The following is a 21,876-nucleotide window of genomic DNA, read 5'->3' on the forward strand; positions in this document are numbered from 1 at the left end:
GAAGAGGCTCCAATGCAGGTGAGAGTAGCTCAGGATTTTCATCCATGAAGCCAAGGGCAGAGAGTATCCCTTTTCCCTTCTGCTCTAGGTTGACCTGAATCTCCCTCCCTCAGTCTGCCCTTCCTCCTTCCCTTCAGAGCTCCTAGCCTTCAGCTGGCTTGTGACCTTTCCCAGAGGCATTTACTCAGATGGGATCTGAATACAATCCTCCTCTTGTTACTGCTTCTCCTCTTTGAAAGCTATATACTCTCTTCAGTGTGTTAAGATACCTGTTACCAAAAGTAGACCTATCATAAAGCTAAGGAAGAAAAAGCATCAGGGCCACTTGCTTGCACAGGCCTGTTTCAAAGTCATGGTCTTAATATTGTGTTCTTTTCCTCAGAGAGAGTTCATCAAGTTTTATATAGTTCAGGCCCCACAGAACCTGGATCTACTTGTTCACCATCCCCCCTGGAGTGATGTGCTGGAGGCTATTCATATCATATCAGCTCACAAGAGCTAATCACTCAACTATTATATATTTGGCTCTTATCAAAAAAAAAAATAAATAAATAGAAGACTAGTATTGGTGATGATGTGAAGGAACTGGAACCATTGCATACTGTTGGTGGGAATGCAAAATGGTGCAGCTGTTATGAAAAATAATATGGCAGTTCCTCAAAAAAATTAAAAACTGATCATATGGTAATATGATCCAGCAATCTCACTTCTGAATATACACTCAAAAGTTTTGAAATCAGGATCTCAAAGAGATGTTGGCACTCCTGTGTTTACTGTAGCATTATTCACAATAGCCAAAATGTGGAGATGACTTAAATGTCCATCAACAGATGAGTGGAGAAATAAAAGGTGGTATACACATTCAACGGAATACTATATAGCCCTAAAAAGCAGAAAATTCTGCAATATGCAGCAACATGGATGAATCTTGAGGACATTATGCTAAGTGAAATAAGCCAGTCACAGAAAGACAAATACTGCATGATTCCACTTACATGATTATCTGAAATGTCAGATTCATGCAATCAAAGACTAAAATGGTGGTTTCCAGGGGCTGAGCAAGGGGAGAAATGGGGAGTTACTAATCAACGGGCATAAAGTTTCAGTTAAGGAGAATGAATAAGCTCTAGAGAGCTACTGTATAGCATTGTACCTACAGTCAACAGTGATGTACACTTAAAATGTGCTAAGAGGCTAGTTAAGTGTTGTTACTGTTAGGTAGATAGTCAGACATGAACTACAGGGGAACAAAGGAATAGGAACCCAGCTCTGTAACCATAGAAACTTCCCTTGAAGACCTCCCTTAAGCACCTCCCAGAAATACCTCCCTTTTAGGGTTATAAATTATCCTAAATCCTAGAGCACAAGGCCATAAAAGCTGCTGGCTTCAACTGGCTAAAAATGCATGCACAGAAAGTACTGTCCCTAACTTCAGCCTCATTATACCATCATTATACTCTCATGACTATGCCGGGGAGTTCATAAATCTAATTATAATGGATTGAATTCTGGATAAGCATGTGCAGTAGGCAAAAAGTTATATCAGTCAAGGTGACCTCACATAGGGATCATCTAGGACCTCCCATTATGGCCCAAATATAAACAGATCTTCCCATCTGTACATTGTTACAGCTTTCCTGGCTGGAAACCCACCCCTCCTTTTGGGGTGTACTATCTTCTTTCTTTATCTCCTAAATTCTTTATCTCTTTATCACCTTTGTTAGCACAGCCCATCTCCTAAATTGTACTTTCAATAAATCTTACTTTTTCTCAGTCTCGCTGACCTGTAATTCTTTACTGCATTGGTGGGGAAGAACCGAGGAACAACACACAACACCACCGTCCACTGCAGTCCATCATCCACCACCGTCCTCCTCCTCCTCCATGCCTTTTAGTGTGGAAAATCCAAACAGCTGGGGGAAAAAAGTTGATATTTAACTTTTTTAATCTCCTTAGCCAGATTGTTCTAAGATGCCAAAATATACACGAGAAATAAATAAAGCTGTATTTCCAAAGTATTCATATTTGTGATATTTTTATAATTGATACTTAAATTCTATCTCCGTACTGGGGGATTAAAAAAATATATATGCACATTTAATACTTAGCTTTTTATTTATTTATTTTTTTGGTATAGCACTTTTGACTTTCGCTTCATTTAAAAATACATTTTTTATTTTACTTTACATTTTTATTAAATTTACTGGGATGAGATTGGTTAATAAAATTATATACATTTCAAGTGTACTATTCAATAACATCATCTATATATTGCACTGCGTTTTCACCATCCCAGGTCAAATCTCCATGTTTCACCATGTATTTGACCCCCTATCCATTTCCCTATCTCCCCTTCCCCACTTCCTCTGGTAACCACTAAATCTTTTTCTGTGTCTATGAGTTCTTGTTTGTCTTATTTGTCGCTTTTGGTTTTATGTCCCACACATGAGTGTTAGTTCTCAACTTTTTTCTGTCTACATAGTTTGCTTAGCATGATAATCTCAAGATCCATTCTTATTACAAAAGGCAGTATTCCATCTTTTCTTATGGCTCAGTCACATTCCATTGACCTGGTTGGCTTGCCAAATAATGTAGGGAAGAGGCAAGAGAACTAAATGTTAAATCAAGCTATATTCAGAGATGGCAATGTACTGATCAGTCCTATGGCCAGTACACAAGGAAACCTACCGAATAAATGAAGGTTTCTGCTGGGATTACTAACAAACCATTTACTCATACCATGAAGGAAAAACAGGAAAATGGAGTCTTTAATTTAATGCCCTACACAAAATAAACACATTCATTCATTCCCTATGGCTAAAACCACAGGCAACCTACGGACCAAAGGCTGGGAATTGCCAGCAGGTCTTTCTCACTACATACTCTTCTCTCTCACACTGTATGCTTTTTGAAGAAAGGAAAATGAGTAAACAACGTCTTTAAAGTGTAATTCACAGAAAGTAAGAATGCTTTATAAGCTGAATTTCCTGAACCCTTGGAGTCTCTCTCACTGACTTTTTCTCGGTCCCTCTTAATATCTCTCTCTGTGTCCCTCTGAGTCTTTCTTAGTCTCATTCACTTCTTGCCTCTGAAAGGAGACAACGCTGTCTATGGAGCATTACTCCTTCTCTAATCAACTTTCTTTTTCACTCAACTGTGGTGTATGCTTGAATTTCTTTTTTGTCCTTAGTCAAGAACTAACTCTCTCTCTCTCTCTCTCTCTCTCTCTCTCTCTCTCTACAGGGCTTGAGCACCACCCTCCCCCACCCACCCAGAGAAATTTGCCCTGTCCTTCATTACAGGTACCACACCTTCTTCATCTAATCATCTATAGAAAAACACTTCTGGTGTTTCTATGTCTTGGCTACCTTTTCCTCCTAAGATCAGAACTAAGACAAGGATGCCCACTCTCACCACTCTTATTCTATATGGTATTGGAAGTCCTAGCTGGAACAATCGGGCAAGAGAGAGAAATGAAAGCCATCCATACTGGAAACGAAGAAGTCAAATTGTCACTTTTTCCAGACGACGTGATTCTTTATATAGAAAACCCTAAAGACGGTACCAAAACCCTTAGAAACAATAAACAAATACAATATTGTTGCAGGATACAAAATCAATGCACAAAAATCCAATGTGTTCCTATATACAATGAAATTTTAGAAAAAAATGAAAAAAATTTTTTTTGGAATTGGAAGAAACAGAGTAAATTACTTAGGAATAAACTTAAAGGATGTGAAGGATTTATACCCTGAAAACTATAAGATGTTATAAAAAGAAATTGAAGAAGAGACAGAGAAGTAGAAAGATGTTCGTGTTCATGGACTGGGAGAATCATCATAGTAAAAATAGCTATATTATCTTCAAAAATATATAGATTAATTCAGATTCTTTAACCAAAGACTTTTCTAAGAAACAAACTCATCGGCAATTGAAGAATTGATTTACATTTTTTTCACAATCTCTCTCTGTGTGTACTTTTTTATCTGCAACTTAAGCAGAAATCCCCCATTACATGCGGTTAAAATCGGCAATTGTGGTTAAGCATGCTGTGAATTTCTAAATCCTTTGCACCATTTCTGGTGCCATTGAACCAGAAAGCTATGACATGGACCCTTACTATTGCCAAGAACTTCAAAAGCAAATTAATGTTCTACTTCCGGAGGAGAAAGTGCTTTTTATAAAACGTTAAATTTCGGGAAAATAAACGCGTGGGTAGGAATCCAGTTCCCTGAGAAATAGGCCTGGATGCGCGGCCAGCTGGGTTGGGCGGGGTTGAGCAGCTGAGCCCTCCAGCCGCCCCGTGGGGCAAGCGACCGCGCCTGCGCTCGAGCTGACTCCAATCCGCTGCCAACTGCCATCACCGCGAAGAGGCCCGCCGGCCACGCCATGCTGTCTCTCTTACTGATCCTCTTAAGTTTGGGCCGGCTGACCTCCACTGACCATCGTAAGCTGGGGCTGCCGAGCGGTGCCCTCCTTGCTGCAGAATCCTGGGCCCGGCCGGGGAGAGCCCAGTCTTCCGTTGGAGCTCTCTTAGTTTCAGGGTCCTGCTAGTCCTGATGATTGGAGGGCTGAGAGCACTCCTGGAATAGTTGTCCCTCACTTACCTGACCCTGTACCGGCAGGAGAGGGCGCCCTGCTTCTGGGGAGGAGGGTGAAGGAGAGAGCCTAGATGAGGTTCTCAGACCAGCACTAACTTATGTAGGGAGGGCTGAGGTCACCGAGTCCCAAGCGTCTCTGGAGAGCAGTAGGGTGTAATACTCTAGCGGAGACGACTCCTGGAATCGTACAACATATGGTTTTGCCTGTGTGTGTTTGCGTGTGTGTTTGCGTGTGTGCGTGTGTGCGTGTGCGTGCGTGCGTGTGTGTGTGTGTGTGTGTGTGTGTGTGTTGGGTCTGGGAAGTTCAGAGAGTACTGCGATAGGAGAGGACAAGTATGTGAAGAATAAGAATGCTCTATATTCTGGGAATGCTCACACACGTTTTCCTTACTGTAGACTCTGAAGCATCACTTCTGCAAATTACAGTGCCAGAGAAAATTGGGACCAACACCAAGGATGGCGATATGTCAGAAACGCAAGTAATTAAGAAATAGCTTTTTTGTTTGTTTGTTTGCTTTAATGAGTGTTTTCTATTTCCTGGATTACATGACCCACATGAATCCACACATCTTTCTTGTTCTATTACTGTTAAAGAACTATTTTGTCTGAATGAGAGCAAGTTTTTTGATTTGTTTTCCATTTCCCAAATAATATATGAACATTATGAAATTATAAAGTTACACAGTGATCTGATAGGAATCCAAGGTTGGCATCTCAGTAGCAAGTCTGAGAAGAACATTGAATTGGCAACTGAAAAAACTATTACACAAGGCAAGTTTTATAAATTGTATGGTCTATCTGACTATCTCCTTTTGCTCACCAAAAAAATCCAGTGAGAATGTGTTTGTAAAAGCTATTACACCAAAAATATAAATATCTAGAGAGGTTTAATTGTTTAGGAGAGTATAATGTATACTTGGAAAATGCTAACAAAAAGAAAACGTGAATATCCATGATAATAGCAGGGAAAAAACAAAAGCATTGAATGCACAAACACTTAATACACACATTTTCATGCAAATGTTATGAGTGATAAGCATCATTACTTAAAATAGTTCAGTGAGAATGTATAACAATTCTAAATTTATATGAATTTAATAAAATGCTCTCAGCACATATAAAACAAAAACTGATAGCACTGGAGGGAGAAATTTTCAGATCCATTTTCATAGTGAGATCTTAAAATATTTTTCTCCAATGTTGGTTGACATATCATAAAAATATAAAGGCAATTTGGACAACAAAAATAACCATTTTATTTCATGGATATATGTTTATAAAAGTGAACCCATGGAGTGAATGTACTGTTTTCCTCTTTCCGCTCTTTGTTAGAACTGACTAGACCCAACAGGGCAGCAGTCCTCAACTGTTTTGGCACCAGGGACCAGTGCTCCTATGAGAATCTAATGCCTGGTGGTCTGAGGTGAAGTTGAGGCGGTGATGCTAGCTAAAATTGAGGAGGTGCTGCAAATATAGATGAAATGTGGCTGGGTAGCTCACCACTCACCTCTTGCTGTGAGGCTGGGTTACTGCTAGGCCACGGACCCAAACCTATCTAGAGCCTAGGGACAGGGGACCCCTGCCACAAGGTATCACACATGAGGCTTTCCTTTAATGGCAAAGTATATGATGCAGCAAGAGAAAGAATTCAGGTAAATATCAGGATCGAAGAAACATCCAACAGTCAGCTCTCCATGAATCCAATTTCTGCTCCTGGAACATGCTGAGTCTGTGACTTGAAATAACAAGACCAATGGAAAGAATTTGGGCCTTGAGAGAACTCCTTACAAAGCTTTCAGTGACTCTAGCCAAAGTCACTGAAAGCTTTGTAAGGAGTTCTCAGCCTTGTCAAAGTAGGTAGGGAAAACTAAGGAAGCTAACCTTGGCCAGGGGACTCTTGAAACCTAAATGGTGCATTATAAATCTCATCGCCTTTTTTTTAACTAAGAGTCAGAAACATTCAGGCTTGTAGGCATCACAGAAATCAGGCTAGAGCTTTTCTAATCCAGCAGCAAATCAGCTCTGTCTACAGAGTAATTTGTATTCTTCTCTAGAATATATAGGTCATTTAACAAAATTTACAATAGCAAGTTAAAAAAGTGAAAAATAAAATCGTACAGAACTGTGGTAACAATTTAATTTAAAACTTAACGAAGAGACTGGAAAATGTATGTGGTAATTTAAAAATACACTCGTACATAATTCATGGGTTGAAGAAATCATAAATTATAATGGATATTAAATAATAAATAATGGACAAGAATAAAGAAATTACAAACCAAAATTTGAGTTATGCTCTTAAGATGGTATAGGGGTATAATTTATAACTTCAAATGCTTAAGTAAACCAAAAAATATGAAAATTAGAAGTCAAAAAATATAACCTTAAAAATGTTAAGATGTAACTAAAATTAAGAAGTAGAATTAATGATAGAAAGTTAAGCTAAAATATCCCAGATTCACAATGTCAAAAGTTGATTTTTGCAAAGAATATAAAACAGATATTTTGATGAGATAGACTAAGGAAAATGTAAAGGAGAAGGAAAAAATATGTTATATCAGAAATGAGATTAATGCAAAGTAGTAATAAAAATCCCCAAAATATATGTTAATAAATTATTTAAGCAAAATAGTTAAACGCAGAAAAATAGTACTGACCTACAAGGAAATAACAGCACTGATACTCTCTTCCCTGCCTCTAATTACAGGCTATACTGATTCTGTATAATTAGGGTGTCTCTCTAGAGGGGACCTGGCCACGAGGTGGGAAGTGGCCAGATTATTTTGTTTGAAGGCCAGCGGCCTATAGGATCTCCACTCAGGCAAGGAGGGTGCACAAAAGGCTAGTCAAACCAAGGTGACCCCAAGAAAATGTCTCTTCCCCCCAATGGAAGAGTAAGAAGATAAAGAAGATGAGAGCCTCGGAGGAGAGGTTATCATTCCTCAGAATAAAGGCAAGAAAGCTACCACAACTCCAGATAAGAGGATGATGGTTTCCTCAGTTAAAAAGTTTGCAGTCACTACACCAGCAAAGAAAGCAGTTGTCACCCTGACAAAAAGGCAGCAGTTACACCAGCTAGAACAGTAGCAATACCTGGCAAGAAGGGAGCAGCCACAGCAGCCAAGGGAGCAAAGAATGGCAAGAAGAACAGTGAGGAGGATGCAGAGGAAGAAGATGTCTCTGAAGAAGAAGCTGTGGGGATTGTAGCAAGCCAAAGGCAAGAAAGCTCCTGCAAAAGCTGTTCCCATGAAGGTGAAGAGTACGGCATTGGATGAAGATGAAGTGGATACCATTGAGGAGAAGATGAGAAGGAGGAAGAAGAGAAAGAGCCTGTCAAAGAAGCACCTGGAAAAGATAAGAAGGAAATGTCCAAAGAAGAAGCAGCTCCTGAAGCCAAGAAACAGAAAGCAGAAGCCACAGAATCACTCCATCTTTCAGTCTCTTTGTTGGAAACCTGAACGTCAACTAATCTGCTTCTGATTTGAAAACTGGTATCAGTTTCATTTTTGCTAAAAATGATCTTGCTGTGTGGATGTCAGAATTGGTGTGTCTAGGAAGTTTGCCTAGGTGGATTTTCAATCTGCTGAAGACCTGAAAAAAGCATTGGAACTCACTGGCTTAAAAGAAGTGTTTGAAGATACTATGGAGATCAGATTAGTCAGCAAGGATGGAAAGAGTAAAGATATTGCTTACATCGAATTTAAGACAGAAGTTGATGGGAGAGAAAACATTGGAAGACAAGCAAGGAGCAGAGAAATGGGCAATCCTTTTCCTTGTACTATGTCAGAGAAAAAGGTTGAGGTCAAGAGTATAGCAGTGGAGAGAATAGAACTTGATGTGGTGAATCACATCAAGCAACCTCTGCTGCAGTGCAACAGAAGAAACTCTTCAGTAAGTATTTGAGTAGGCGACTTTATCTAAGTGCCCCAGAACAAAAAGGGCAAATATAAAGGGTGTACATTTATAGAATATGCTTCATTTGAAGTTGTAAAGAAGCTTTAAATTCCTGTAATAAAAGAGGAATTGAGGGTAGAGCAATCATGCTAGAGTTGCAAGGACCTGGGGGATCATCTAAAAGCAAGAAGCCAGCCATCCAAAACTCTGTTAAAGGTCTGTTTGGACAAGAGTAATCACCAGCTAGGAGGCTGGATCTTTCAAAGGGTTTGGTTTTGCAGCCTTCAATTGTGAGGAAGATAACGAAGCCGCCAAAGAGGCCATGGAAGATGGTGAAATGGATGGAAACAGTTACTTAGGACTGGGCCAATCCTCAGGAGGAAGATGCCTTCGGGAGTCCTGGCGGAGGCAGAGGCGGCTTTGGAGGCAAAGGCTGTGGCAAAAAAGGCCATGGTGGATTTGGTGGCAGAGGCCGGGGTGGCTTCGGAGGGTGAGGAGGCTTCTGAGGAGGCAGAGGAGGAGGAGGAGACTTCGAGCCTAAAGGAAAGGAAAAGAATTTTGAATAGTTTTTTCAATCCCTGTCTTTACCTCTTCCATTTGAAAGGAAGTTTTTACTCTGTTACTTGATCAATGACAGAGCCTTCTAAGGACATTCCAAGAAAATATAGGGCCCTGTGGTTTACTTGGAACTCCATATAGATACCACTTCAAGGGAGATCCCCTGTTGGTTTGGCTGCATATTTATATATTCATATAAACTTCTTAAAGAGGTGAGTGTTAGTGCTAACCTTCATCCATAAGTTTTAAATTTATATTGTTACTTCCTTTGTACCAAACCATTTTTTTACTTACACATAATTTTGTTTTGTTTTGTTTTGTTTCTGGTTGGGTTGTAAAGGAAAGCAGAATGTTTTATTGTATTTTTCCTTCAGTAAATTTGGGACAAATTAAAAGTCCTAAACCCCGGTGAAATAAATGTGCATAATTATATCAAAATACACAAATCTGAAATTTATTTGTACATCTAAACTCCTGTGTACTCTCACCCAGAACAGAAAGTTCCCTTGTGTTTTTTTCAGACATAACTACCACCTTCACTATTTTGTTGTCTTGAACGTCACATGAAAGGAATTATTTAGTAGTACTATTTTTTGTGTCCGAATTCTTTCATCGAACGTTCTATTTTGGGGATTCATTTACATAGATGCATATATGAATTAGTTCATAAATTTTTCAGCTGCATAGCATGCTAAAAATTGAAATATTAACCTGGAAGTGGGGACTGTTTCCAGTTTGTAGCCGTTATGAATAACTCTGCTCTACAGAAAGATGTGTTTTGTTGATGTATGCGTTCATGTGTATATTTCTAGTGGTAAAATGCTGATTTATAGAGTATGCACACATTTAAATTGATACGAATGTGGTAGATCATTTACTTTAATGGTTATAATATTTTTCATTTCCATTAGCAGTGTACGAGAGTTTTGATTGTTCCATATCTGCACCGACACTTGGCATTCTCACTCTTTTCTTGTTGTTTGCAATTTTGTTAATTTTATTCCTTTTATTCCTTTTTCTTTATGCTTCTGGTTTATTTGGCATCCTATGATGAATAATGATGATGAGTGACTTATAGAGCGTTATTGGTCCAATTGGATGTGAATTGCAAATACCATTCTTCAGTCTGGGGATTGTGTGTTAACATTCTTAATCATATCTTTAGATGAACAAGTTTTTAATTTTGATAGTGTCCAAGTAATAACCATTCTATGGCTGTTCCTTTTGTCTTGTACTTAATAATTATTGGCCAATATGGATTGTGGAAATAGTCTCCTATATTTTCTTCCAGAAACTTTATAATTATAGTTTAGATATTCACATTTGGGGTGATTATGTCTAAATTAATTTTAATGATATGGTACAGGGGTCAAGGGTCATTTTTTCCCATATGAGTGGTTATTGACTTACCTCTATTTATTGAAAATATCAGCCATTTCCCATTAATTTAAATAGGTACCTCTGTCAAAAATATATTTCTTTTGTAGATTATTCTAGCCTAATTCTTTTTAGGTGTTATAATAGTCTTAACATAAGTTATGCCCTATATTAATTACTATAACTTTTGAGTAAGTCTTGAAATTTAATGTTTTAAGTCTTTCTACTTTTTGCTTTTCTTCAGAATTATTTTATGTATTATAGGTCATTTAGATCATTTGCATTTACATATAAACTTAAAATTACCTTGCCGAATTTTACCATTAAGCAAACATTCAAACTACAAGTCAATTTTGATTGAAATAAAATCTTAATATCAGTACATCCAATGCATGAAATTGGTACATCTTTTTCATTTATTTAGGTCTTATTTAATTTTCTCTGGCATGCTTTGTATTTTTTATGTAGAGTCTGGATATCTTTTTATGCTTTCTGATGCTTTGGTAAGTGTTATTTATAACTCTTTCTGTCTCATTTTATAGAAATAAAACTGACTTTTGTATATTTAAGTATATTAATTTTGCAAATAATCACTGTCATTAATAATAATTTTTTGTTCCCCTTTCTTGTCTATGTATTGAATTCATATCATTTCCCGATGAGGACAATTTTGTTCTTTTTCCCCTGATATTTCAGTCTTCTTTTGTGCTGGAATCCCATATGATATTAAATAGCAGGTAATAGTTCATCTAGTTTATTGATGCTTTTGTGTTTGTTCTTTTTTACTGGAGGAGGAAACAATATTTCAAAAATGATTATGGTGTTGGCTCTAGATTTCTCAAATGTCTTTTATTAGTTTTCAGGAAGCTTTATTTTTTTGATAGATCGATTTATCTGCAATTGCATATTAGTATACATAACTTTGTGTGCATTTATATATACATTTCTGTCAGTGTAGTGAATCAGCTTTTCATTTCTGAAATAAGAGCCATTTTGTCATGATAAATTTGAAGTGTGTTGGATATAATTTGTGAGTATTTTGTTCAAGATTTTTTAATTATGAACTTGAGAAGTGTTTCACTTCCTTGGAATATAGTTGCCTTGTTGCAGTATCTGGATTACACTGCCTCATAAAATTAGGTGGGAAGGGTTCTGCCTATATTCCGTGAATTTCTGTAAGATTAGCATTTTTTTCCTTATTCGAATGTTTGGTAGAGATCACAAATTGAATGAATGTCTCTGGACCTGGAGATTCTTCTTTGAGAAAATTTTTAATTACAAATTCAAATTCTTAATATAGTTGGGTTTAAACCTATCAATTTTTATTATCTCTGTAAGCCCTTTTTTCTATTAAATTTTTCAGTTCTTACCCTGTTTTCTTCTTTACTGTTCAGTATATCTCATTAATTGGACTTTAGCTAATTTATAATTAAAGAAACTATGTGCTCTTAGTGGGGAGTGGAAAATGGTGTTTAGAATCCGATCTCTGTATGCTTGGTATGCTAACTGCTACTGAGGTTTCATTGCTTATATATAACTCAGTGGCCCAAGCCAGAAAATATGTGTGCATACTCCCAGAAATACAGATATGAGATGTGTGTGCACATGTGTGTAGATGTGTATAAATATGCACATGTGTAAATATTAAAGTTTATATTGATAGATCATGTTTATAAGTTTATCAATATGTTTATATTGATATATCTAATCCCATCGAAAACTATAGAAGAAAGAAAATGGGAGAAAGAACAGATAAGGTATGCTGTAAAGGAACAGCAAGAGAGTTGGCTTCTACTCTGATACATGAATTTTATTAAAAGTAATTGGTGTAAACTTTGCAATTAAAGTCAGAGATTATAATGATGGGTGAAAAAATTGAAAGTTTTCTACAAGAAATGCTCTTTAAGTGTAAGAGATGAATAGATTAAAATAAAGGAATAGAAACATATTTTACTAAAATCCAAATCAGAAGGAAGCACGAGTTAATAATTGATATCAGGAAGGTGGACTGAAGAACAAGGATATTACCAGGATGAGTAGTGGCATCTCATAATGATAAACAAATTACTTTATCATGATGGCATAATAAAACTAAAAATATTTGCATCTACTAAGAATGTATCAAGAATGTGAATTAAAAACCTATAGATGTGAGTAAAGTAGACAAATCCATAATTATATTAGTGATTTAAAAACTCAGTAAATGATAAAAAAATCAGATTGACAATCAACAGGGATCTAGAAGCCTTAAAATACTAATAGTCACCTTGACTTTAATTGGCATGTATAGAACATAGGACGTGGGTAGAGAAATTTTATCAAAATTTTTTTTCTATGGTTATCGATATGGTTTGTTAAGTCTGCCATGTTGAAATTTGTTTTTCTGCCCATAATTTTGTTTTATTTTATTAAATTTAATTGGTAAATAATATAGGTTTCAAGTGTACAATTGAGTAATATGTCATATATATATTGCATTGTGGGTTCACTACTCAAAACTAAATTTCCTTTCATCACCATATCTTTGACCCTCTTTACCCTTAAGTACCTCCCCCTCCCCCCTTCCTCTGGGAACCATTAACTTGTTGTCAATGTCCATGAGTCTGTTTGTCTTGTTCTTTTGTTGCTTTCAGATTTATATCTTTCATGAGTGACATCAAAAATGTGAATCATATGATTTTGCTCATACGTGGGATACAAAACTCATGTTTCTTTTGACTCAGGTAGAAATATGATATCTCATTGTAGGTTGTACTTATAATCATGAAAGTATTTGAATTCATAATTCAAAATCCTACTAGTCCAATGGTTTTATGGCTTTACACAATATTCAAGGAAAGAAAGGTATCTTTTTCGGAGAATAGAAGATAAATTAGCTAATCCTTCAGATTATGCAATATCATTTTAAAATGTAATGTTGTTATATAGAGGACAAATAAAGTATGACAAAGGGAGTTCTAGGTTCTTTTACTTACAAAAATAATTAAAAAGCAAAATTCGCAAATAATTGCAAAACATTATGACTGAGTAGATGTTCTCTCTGTGGAAATATGTCATTACTAAAAAAATGCATTAAACTAACTCACCACACTAATATATTGTTAAAAAAATTAATTAATACATCCAGAAAGAGAATTTTAGAAATTAATCACACGTGTCCACACACATGCTCACCACCTACTCACACAATATCTCACTTTAGAAGAGAACAAACTCAATGTGATTTTAGTAAATCTAAGCAAAAGGCAGCATCAACAAAAGTAGATTATAACAGATATAATGCTTTTTGCTTAATCAGTGCAGCATCTTGTTTTAGGGCCAGACTACAGACCATTTACAATATAAAAATCAAGGAAAAGAAATATAAAACAAATATGGTTTTGAAGACAAGACATAGTCTAGTTATTACATAGACCAGGTTTTGTCTTAACTATCTGGGCATATGGTGATGCCATTATCTAATGTCCAGAGTGTAGAAAGCAGATTATACAGATTTATGCCAAAACAAAAAAATAAAGATGGAATGCTAAAAGAAATACTACTGAAATCTGTTTTTTTTTTTTTTATTGTATGCATATGCACACAAATATACTTATAAAACCCATCATGAAATCACATTTGGGAGGCATTTTTCATACTGGCAAAGCTCTGGAAATTGATACTTGCTTTTATCCTTTAGAATGCATCACTAAATTTTAGGTGAATATGAAAATTAAAAAAAAAACTACCTACGAGATCAAAATAAATAAAAATTTAAAATAAAATAGTGAAAACATTGAAAGTAAGTTGGTACAACTATGCTAATATCAGACAAAATAGAATTTCAAGAAGCACTTCTAGAGATAAAAGATACCTTATTATGGATAAAGTGACCAATTTATCCTGAAATAACACCATACTAAACCTGTTAACACCCAACAACAAAGTTCCAAAAATGTAAGCAAAGAAAACCCCTATAAGTTAAAAGGAGAAAAAAGCAATGCAGAGTAATTTTGGGAAATGCCAACAACATACCTTTTTCAGTACCAGTAAGTCTACAGAAGACTGAACAGAAAAAGTTGAAAATGACATTTACAGAGAACTACACCCAATGAAAAATTTGTGTCCTTTGCAAATATGGAACATTTACCAAAATTAACTATGTGCAACCCCAAAAGATTGCATATGTTTAATCATGATGTCCCAGAGAGGATTCTTTGGGATACAGTCGCTGAGAGGATTTGCATGAAGGAAGTTTATTAGGGTATGCCCTTGTGATGAGTCCTGTGGGAAGAGAGGGAAAAAAGCAGGAATGGGGAGAGGGAGACTCAACTGAGTCTCAACAAGTGGGGAGCTGGCATGCCCCATCATAATATCGGGAGGTGGGATGAGGGAGCTTCTTGCTAAATGTGAGCTGTTCCCAAAAGTTGTGAGGCAATTCCTAAGGAGAATAGCAAGACAAAGTCTGTCTGTAGGTAGGGCTTCTGACAGCTATGGGACACTTCCTTTAATTTTAAAACGGGACTTGCATTGCATTATTTAATTCTAAATTTATTTGTGCTAGAAACCGCAAACTAGAAAAAAAGATAATAAAATTCAAGTTTCTTCAAAGGTTACACAGCATTTCTATTGGAAATTATTTTTAAATTAAAATTAATTATGATACTTAATACAAGCTAATGACTAATGCTTCTAATATTGAAATAGATTTAGACTCCTTGATTTTCTATCTTACTTACCAAGATTGAAGAAAGAAAGAAATAGAACTATATATGTATAATTTTGAGGTGTGTTTGATACAATCTGTTTCTACTACAAAGTACATTTAAAAAGTAGGTGACTTTTGACTTTAAGAGTTTCATATTTCTAATAATTACTTTATCTCTGAACATGTTGCTGTAGGTCACTTATGCCATCAAAATTGACCGACAAACATATACTCTCCATCTTAAAAGACAGTAAGTGAACATTTTTCTTTTCATATAGTTGTTTTCTGTTGTTATTTTTTCTTGGTCTTTAAAAATTTTTTTTTTTTAGTTTTCAGTGACAGTTGACATACAGCATTATATTAGCTTTAGGTATACAATATAGTGATTGGACATTTATATACCTTACAAAATAATCACCCAATAAGCCTAGTACCCATCTGAAACCATACATAGTTATTACAGGATTAGAGGCTATACACCCTATGTTGGGCTCTACATCCTCACGGTTGGCCTTTTTCACACATCCTCCAACCCCCTCCTTCCCATCTAGCAACCACTAAACTGTTCTCTGTATCTATGAGTTTGTTTCTGCTTTGTCAGTTCATCTGTTTTTCAGATTCCACATATAAGTGGAATCATATGATATTTGTCCTTCTCTGTCGGACTTATTTCACTTACCATAATATCCTCTAGGTCCATCTACATTATTGCAGATGACAAGATTTCTTTCTCTGTCATGGCTGAGTAGGATTCCATTACATACACGTAACATCTCTTCTTTATCCATTTGTCTACTGATAGACACTAGGTAACTTCCATTCTTAGCTACTGTAAATAACGCTGCAGTGAACTCAGGGATGCATATGTCTTTTCACAAGAGTATTTGGGTTTCTTATAGATACCCAGAAGTGGAATTGCTGGGTCTTTCTTTGTCTCTTGTTATAGGCTTTGTTTTAAAATCTATTTTGTCGGATATAATTATTGCTACCTCTAGCTTTTTTGTTTGTTTTCATTTGTATAAAATATGTTTTTCCATCCCTTTACTTTCAGTCTGTGTGTGTCTTTTGACCTGGAGAGGTCTCCTGTAGACAGAATAAGTATGGGTCTTATTTTCTTATATATACAGCTACCTTATGTCTTTTGTTTGGAGCATTTAATCCATGTACATTTAAAGTAATTTTTGGTGGGTATGTAGATATTGCCATTTAATACATATTTTTGATCTTTTTCAAGAAGATCCTTTACATTTTCTTGTAATACTGGTTTGGTGGTGATGAACTCCTTAAAGGAAGGTCTATCTGTCCTTCAATTCTAAAAGATAGCCTTAATAGGCATAGTAATCTTGGCTGTAAGTCCTTGCTTTTCATCACTTTGAATACGCCTTTTCCATTCCTTGTCTCCTGCAAAGTTTCTGTTGAGAAATTAGCTGACAGTCTTATGGGAGGTCTCTTTCTGTAGTTACTTTTTAAGATTCTCTCTTTGTCTTTAACCTTTGGCATTTTAATTATGATGTGTCTTGGTATGGGCCTCTCTGAGTTCACCTTTCTGTAGTTACTTTTTAAGATTCTCTCTTTGTCTTTAACCTTTGGCATTTTAATTATGATGTGTCTTGGTATGGGCCTCTCTGAGTTCACCTTGTTTGGTCCTCTTTGAGCTTGCGGGACTTGTATGTCCATTTTCTTCACCAGGTTAGGGAAGTTTTCCATCATTACTTCCTCAAATGGGTTTATCAATTTCTTACTCTCTCTCTTTTCCTCTGGTACTGGTATGATATGAACGTGGACACCCTTGATTATAATTAATTTTTTAGATTCTTTTTTGTTATCGTTCTGATTGGGTGTTTTCTGCTACCTTATCTTTCCAATTGCTTTTGATCCTCTGCTATATCTAATCTTCTGTTGATTCAATGTATTCTTCATTTCAGGTACTGTCTTCATTTCTGACTGATTCTTTTTTAATGTATTCTATCTCCATTTTCCAGTGCTTTCAGCTACCTTTCTAAACAACTGTTTTGCATTTTTCAAGTTTTATCACTACAGTCTTTTTATTTTTCCTTTTGTTGCAATTTTATGCTGACTCAGGTATTATTTAGTTAGAAAGCTTTGAGATTATTTTCCTAAGATAGAATATGAGGATGGCATGAAATTCTATGGTGAGAATCTGGTAGCCTCAATTTTTAATACAGATAAATCTGCTTTATCATAGCATCTGTACTTGTATTTGGTTATAATGGTTATAATTTTTTCTTATATTCATGAGATGCTTTCAGAAAGCAAGATAGATAATGATGAGATGGGTCCATTTAATTTTGGATATTTGAGCTTTTATAATTGAAAGTAAATTTTGTTTAATTTTATGATTCTTGAAGTTACTTTTATTAATGATGTTATTATAATGAAGTGTCATTATTTTGGTTGAATTAGGTCATTTTTAGACCCTCATTTCCTTGTATATGCATACGACAAATCAGGAACATTGTATCCAGATTCTTCATTGATAAAGGTAAATTTTGATTTATGCTGTGTAAATTATACATGTATTTTTTATGTAGTTAAGGTCCCTTGATAGGAAAAAAGGAATGTTTTATATTCCCCAGAATTATTGGATAAACAGATCAGAAATCCAAACGTAATGTGGCAATTTCAATAAAAGTGTGTTGAATAGAACAAATATTTCTTGAATTTGGGACTCAAGAATCACTTATCCAAGAAGTTCATTTTAACTGTCTAGAATTATTATTAGGAGTTTGTGAGGAAGCCAACAACAACAACAAATGGGCGAAGGAGCTAAAAAAACCCTAAATAACACTGAACGTTTAAATTGAGATGTCATAGGATCTGAGTGGTAGACATAATAATGGAAATTATTTTATAGAATGACCACAGGGAAAGTGAGGATGCAAAAGCATATTGGATACAGAACCGGAATATGTTTATATGCGAAACATAGGAATTTAAAATTTTTCCCCAAAATGCAGGTGAGAGTCAAGAAATTTTTCAAAGTGTTTGAGAAAGTTAACTTCAGTCTGTGATCTATATAATGCCAGAATATATTTGGAAGAAACAAATTATTTACAAGTGATTGGTCAGATTCAATTGCCATATTACAACTGAAAGATAATAAACTTAAAATACATGGTAAGTGGTACAACGTCTTACCACCTATAAGTAGAAAGCAGAACAAAATTCTGTATATGATGTACCTGTATGTTTTCTGATATTTGGCAATAGGAAAATCAGGAATTTTCTCTCAGAGAGAAAGGAGGTATAGAAGGTGAGTCTCACATTGAACTTGGCCCTCTGGGGGTAATGTCTTAACCGCAGCCTAGGGAGTTAGAACCAAACAGATCTCTTAAAAGTTAGAGTTCAAGACTGCTGAAGTAGCTGAGACTTGCACGAGCCAGGACCAGAGATGAAGAGGACCTATCAGATGTATGTTTTTTTGGGAGAAGGGAGTTTTCCTTAAGTCCTAGACTGAGGATCAGGCTGCACATGTGCTGTGCCACATTTTACTGAAGGGTAGAGAGTAAAACAGAGGTAATACTATATAGATCAAATATTGCTGGGAGATGTTAGATTTTCAACTCACGCGGAGTAGTGAGACCAGGCATTCAGATGAGACCTGAAAGACTAATCCTTAGGAAAAAGGATCATACTCTAGATTAAGAGATATATTTATCATCCCCATTCCTCCTTCCATAGCCTAAAGCCCAGCAGTGAGAGGATCAAGGAGGAATACCACTAAATTAATTGCCTTCCAGGAAAAAAGGCCATACTCTGTAAAGGATTACAAGGTAGTAGAGTAAGCCAAGAATCCAGATGAGGGCAGAAATCAATGAGATAGAAAAAGGAAAAAGAATAGAAAAAGTTAAAGCCTTGAATTTAGTTCTGTAAAAGGAATAAAAATTAATAAAAAGACATATACAGAATAAAAAATAATTCCATCAATATTAGGGCTGAAAGGAGATAGTATTAGTCATAGAGAAAATAAATATCTTGGAGCATCATTAAAGCTTTATGATCATAAATTTGATAATTTTGATGAAATGTAAATTTTAATTTCTCTGGAATACATCCCCAGATATATAATCGCCCAGTCATATTGTAAGTTGTATGTTTATATTTTTCAAAGAAACTATCAAACTATTTACCAGATTGGCTGTACCATTTTACATTTCCACTGGCAAAGTATGAGAGAGTGTCTGCATTCTTGCTACTGTTTTATCCCTTTTTAATATTTACAAAAAAAATTACTCATTCTGATAGATGTGTAGTAATAGCTCATGTAATTTTGATTTGCATTTCCCTTATGACTAATGATGTTGATCATATTTTCAATATATGTTTATGAAGTTGAACATATGTATGTGCTTACTTGTTACTCTTTGTGTAATGTCTATTAAATATCTTTTATCCATTTTCTAGTTTGATTAGTTGGATTTGAGCAATCGATATATTCTAAATACAGGTCCTTTGCCAGATACGTGGTAGGCAAATATTTTCTCTCATGCTGTAATTTGTCTTTCCATCGTTTCATGAAGTCTCTCATTGATCAGAAGTTTATGCATTGTTCTCTTGACCTCTGAACATGTTTATGAAAGTTATTTTTAATTCTCTGTCAGGTAAATCATTTAACTTCATTTCATTTGGTTAGTTTTGGAGATTTATTTTGCTTGTTTGTTTGAGACATATTTTCCTAATTCTTCATCTTATTTAATTCTTTGTTTTGGTGTCAACTTATGAAAAGACTCCCACAGTCTTCACTGACTGGCCTTGTACAGCAGAGTACCCCTACAAATCATCCTGGAAAGTGATTTTGGAGACTTCTACTAACTCTTTCCCTCGTCAGGGCAAAGCAGGCATTTTTTCCTCCCCGCTTTCTCTGTGCTGGACATGAGGGAGGATCAGTGGCATCTACCACGCCAGGCTGCCTCCAGTGTTCTTTCTCAGGCAGCTAGATTATGCTGGACCCATCAGTACTCCAGGATTGGTGGGACAGAGGGCAGGTATTTGGGCAATTTGGTTGAAGTGAGTGCACTACATGTATGGATCAATTCTTTCCTTCCCCATGGGGGAAGCAGAGAGCTGGGATTTTTCATCTACTCACTGTGTGCCAAATGGGGTGGGGATAAATCAATGCTGTCTACTAGCCACCATGTCCATCGTTGCCTGGGTAGCTCAACTATCCTGAACCCATCAGAGCTCCAGGACTGGTCACACCTATATGCATTCTTTGGGTAGGCCCCTCAGAAACACTAGGACAGTGGACATGTAAACCGACCTCTTTACTCCCCAGGTCGAGCTGGGAGCTAGAGTGTTTCTTTCTGATCATATGGCAGTGCTCTGGGGCAGAATGTCTGGTGAAAGGTATCCCAAAACTCCCTATTGCTCTTCGTGAGTCTGATTTTTCATTCTTTAGGGGTGTGCAGGAACCTTTCAATTGGCTCTTGATTTTTCACAAAGGAAATTTGTCAGTGAATTGTGGCTGAATTGGTAAGTTTGTTGGGGCATGGAGGAGCCAGGGCTTCCTACTCCACCATTTTTCCTGACCAGAATTTAATTTCATTGTTAAATTAAAGCATTTTTTACAGCTGTTTTAAAATCTTTGATAGTTTCACCATGTGACTCATCTCAATACTGGCATCAGTTGGTTGTCTTTTCTCACTTTGCTGTGATTTTCTTTGTTCTTAGTATAGTATGATTTTCAATTGTCTGCTTGACATTTAAATCTTCTATTTTTGAAAGCAATCACTCAGTGTAAGTTTAGATTTGGTGTGGTCTGTTGTTCCAATGACAATTTAGTTTTCTTGGGTGTTCTGGTATTATTTTGTTGTACTCCATTTGTCTGGCTCTGCTGGGGATACTGCTGTATCTTGCTGGTACAGCCTATAATGGTAAAAGGTACTTTGCTGGTCCCAACTTGTGTTGCTAGGTGGGGTTGGGCGATGAAGTACCCATGGAATGGAGAACATTTTCTCTGGCTGTCCTCCAGCCACTAGATGTCACTGTGCTTCCCATTCGATCTCGGCTAGTTTCGCTCGGTGAAGAAAGATCCTACCTGAGCCACCTTTCACTCTTGGAGTTGGAGGTGTTGGGAAGCATCTCATGGGATTATTTTCTCTGATTGGATGCAAGGCTAAGAGATGCAGAATATATCTTGCTTTCTGCGACTCCGTAGAGTCTGCCGCTCTGCATTCTACTTTGTGAAAGGCTTGTAGCTGCAATGTCTGCTGGCACCAGTGCAGCTGGAGGTAGCTGCAGCTATTGCTTGGAATGGAGCAGGGTGTACTCAGCCATTGTCAGTGGGTGGAAGATAGTGGTTAAGCCTAGTTTTGAGAAAAAGCAAATGGTTACTGATGGAGATGTATGTCTATTAGCTAAACATGTATAACCAAATTCATAGGGGAGAACGGGACAATGCTAAAGTTTTAATAGCATGAAATTAACAAAGGAACAAGACAGATTCTAGACATCACTAGACTTTTAAGGGAAGTGAAGGAAATAATTACTGAAAGAAAATATCGGAGGAGAAACTGGGAAGAGTAATGCTTTGAAAGTCCATAGGGCTGAGAGTTTTAACTAAGAATAATCAAAATGTTGAAATATTAAAGAGGAAAATATGAGAAAATGTCATTTAAGATACTTTCTGTTTACTTAAAAAGAGCAAGTGGAATGTTCACAGTTGAAGTCAAATTAGCGCTGTTAATTACATCAAATTAGCAGGTATAGATTATACCTTTAAGAAACGTGGCTGAGAAA

At 36.2% G+C, this 21,876-nt stretch overlaps 1 protein-coding gene and 1 pseudogene across 1 annotated transcript in view; both read left to right on the top strand.

The window, feature by feature from the left end:
- Window positions 1-4,370: 4,370 nt before the first annotated feature.
- Window positions 4,371-21,876, top strand: part of LOC107501320 (A disintegrin and metallopeptidase domain 3) — an 80,347-nt gene continuing 62,841 nt past the window's right edge. The window contains exons 1-4 of the mRNA XM_036228315.1: window positions 4,371-4,447; window positions 4,998-5,080; window positions 15,312-15,367; window positions 17,542-17,620. Coding sequence (XP_036084208.1) covers window positions 4,390-4,447; window positions 4,998-5,080; window positions 15,312-15,367; window positions 17,542-17,620 — 276 coding nt within the window. The 5' untranslated portion in view covers window positions 4,371-4,389. The remainder of the gene's footprint in view (window positions 4,448-4,997; window positions 5,081-15,311; window positions 15,368-17,541; window positions 17,621-21,876) is intronic.
- LOC118609407 lies at window positions 6,200-9,218 on the top strand (annotated as a pseudogene).

Source organism: Rousettus aegyptiacus, unplaced genomic scaffold (assembly GCF_014176215.1).
Source record: "Rousettus aegyptiacus isolate mRouAeg1 unplaced genomic scaffold, mRouAeg1.p scaffold_m13_p_11, whole genome shotgun sequence".
In the NCBI taxonomy this organism is placed as follows: domain Eukaryota; kingdom Metazoa; phylum Chordata; class Mammalia; order Chiroptera; family Pteropodidae; genus Rousettus; species Rousettus aegyptiacus.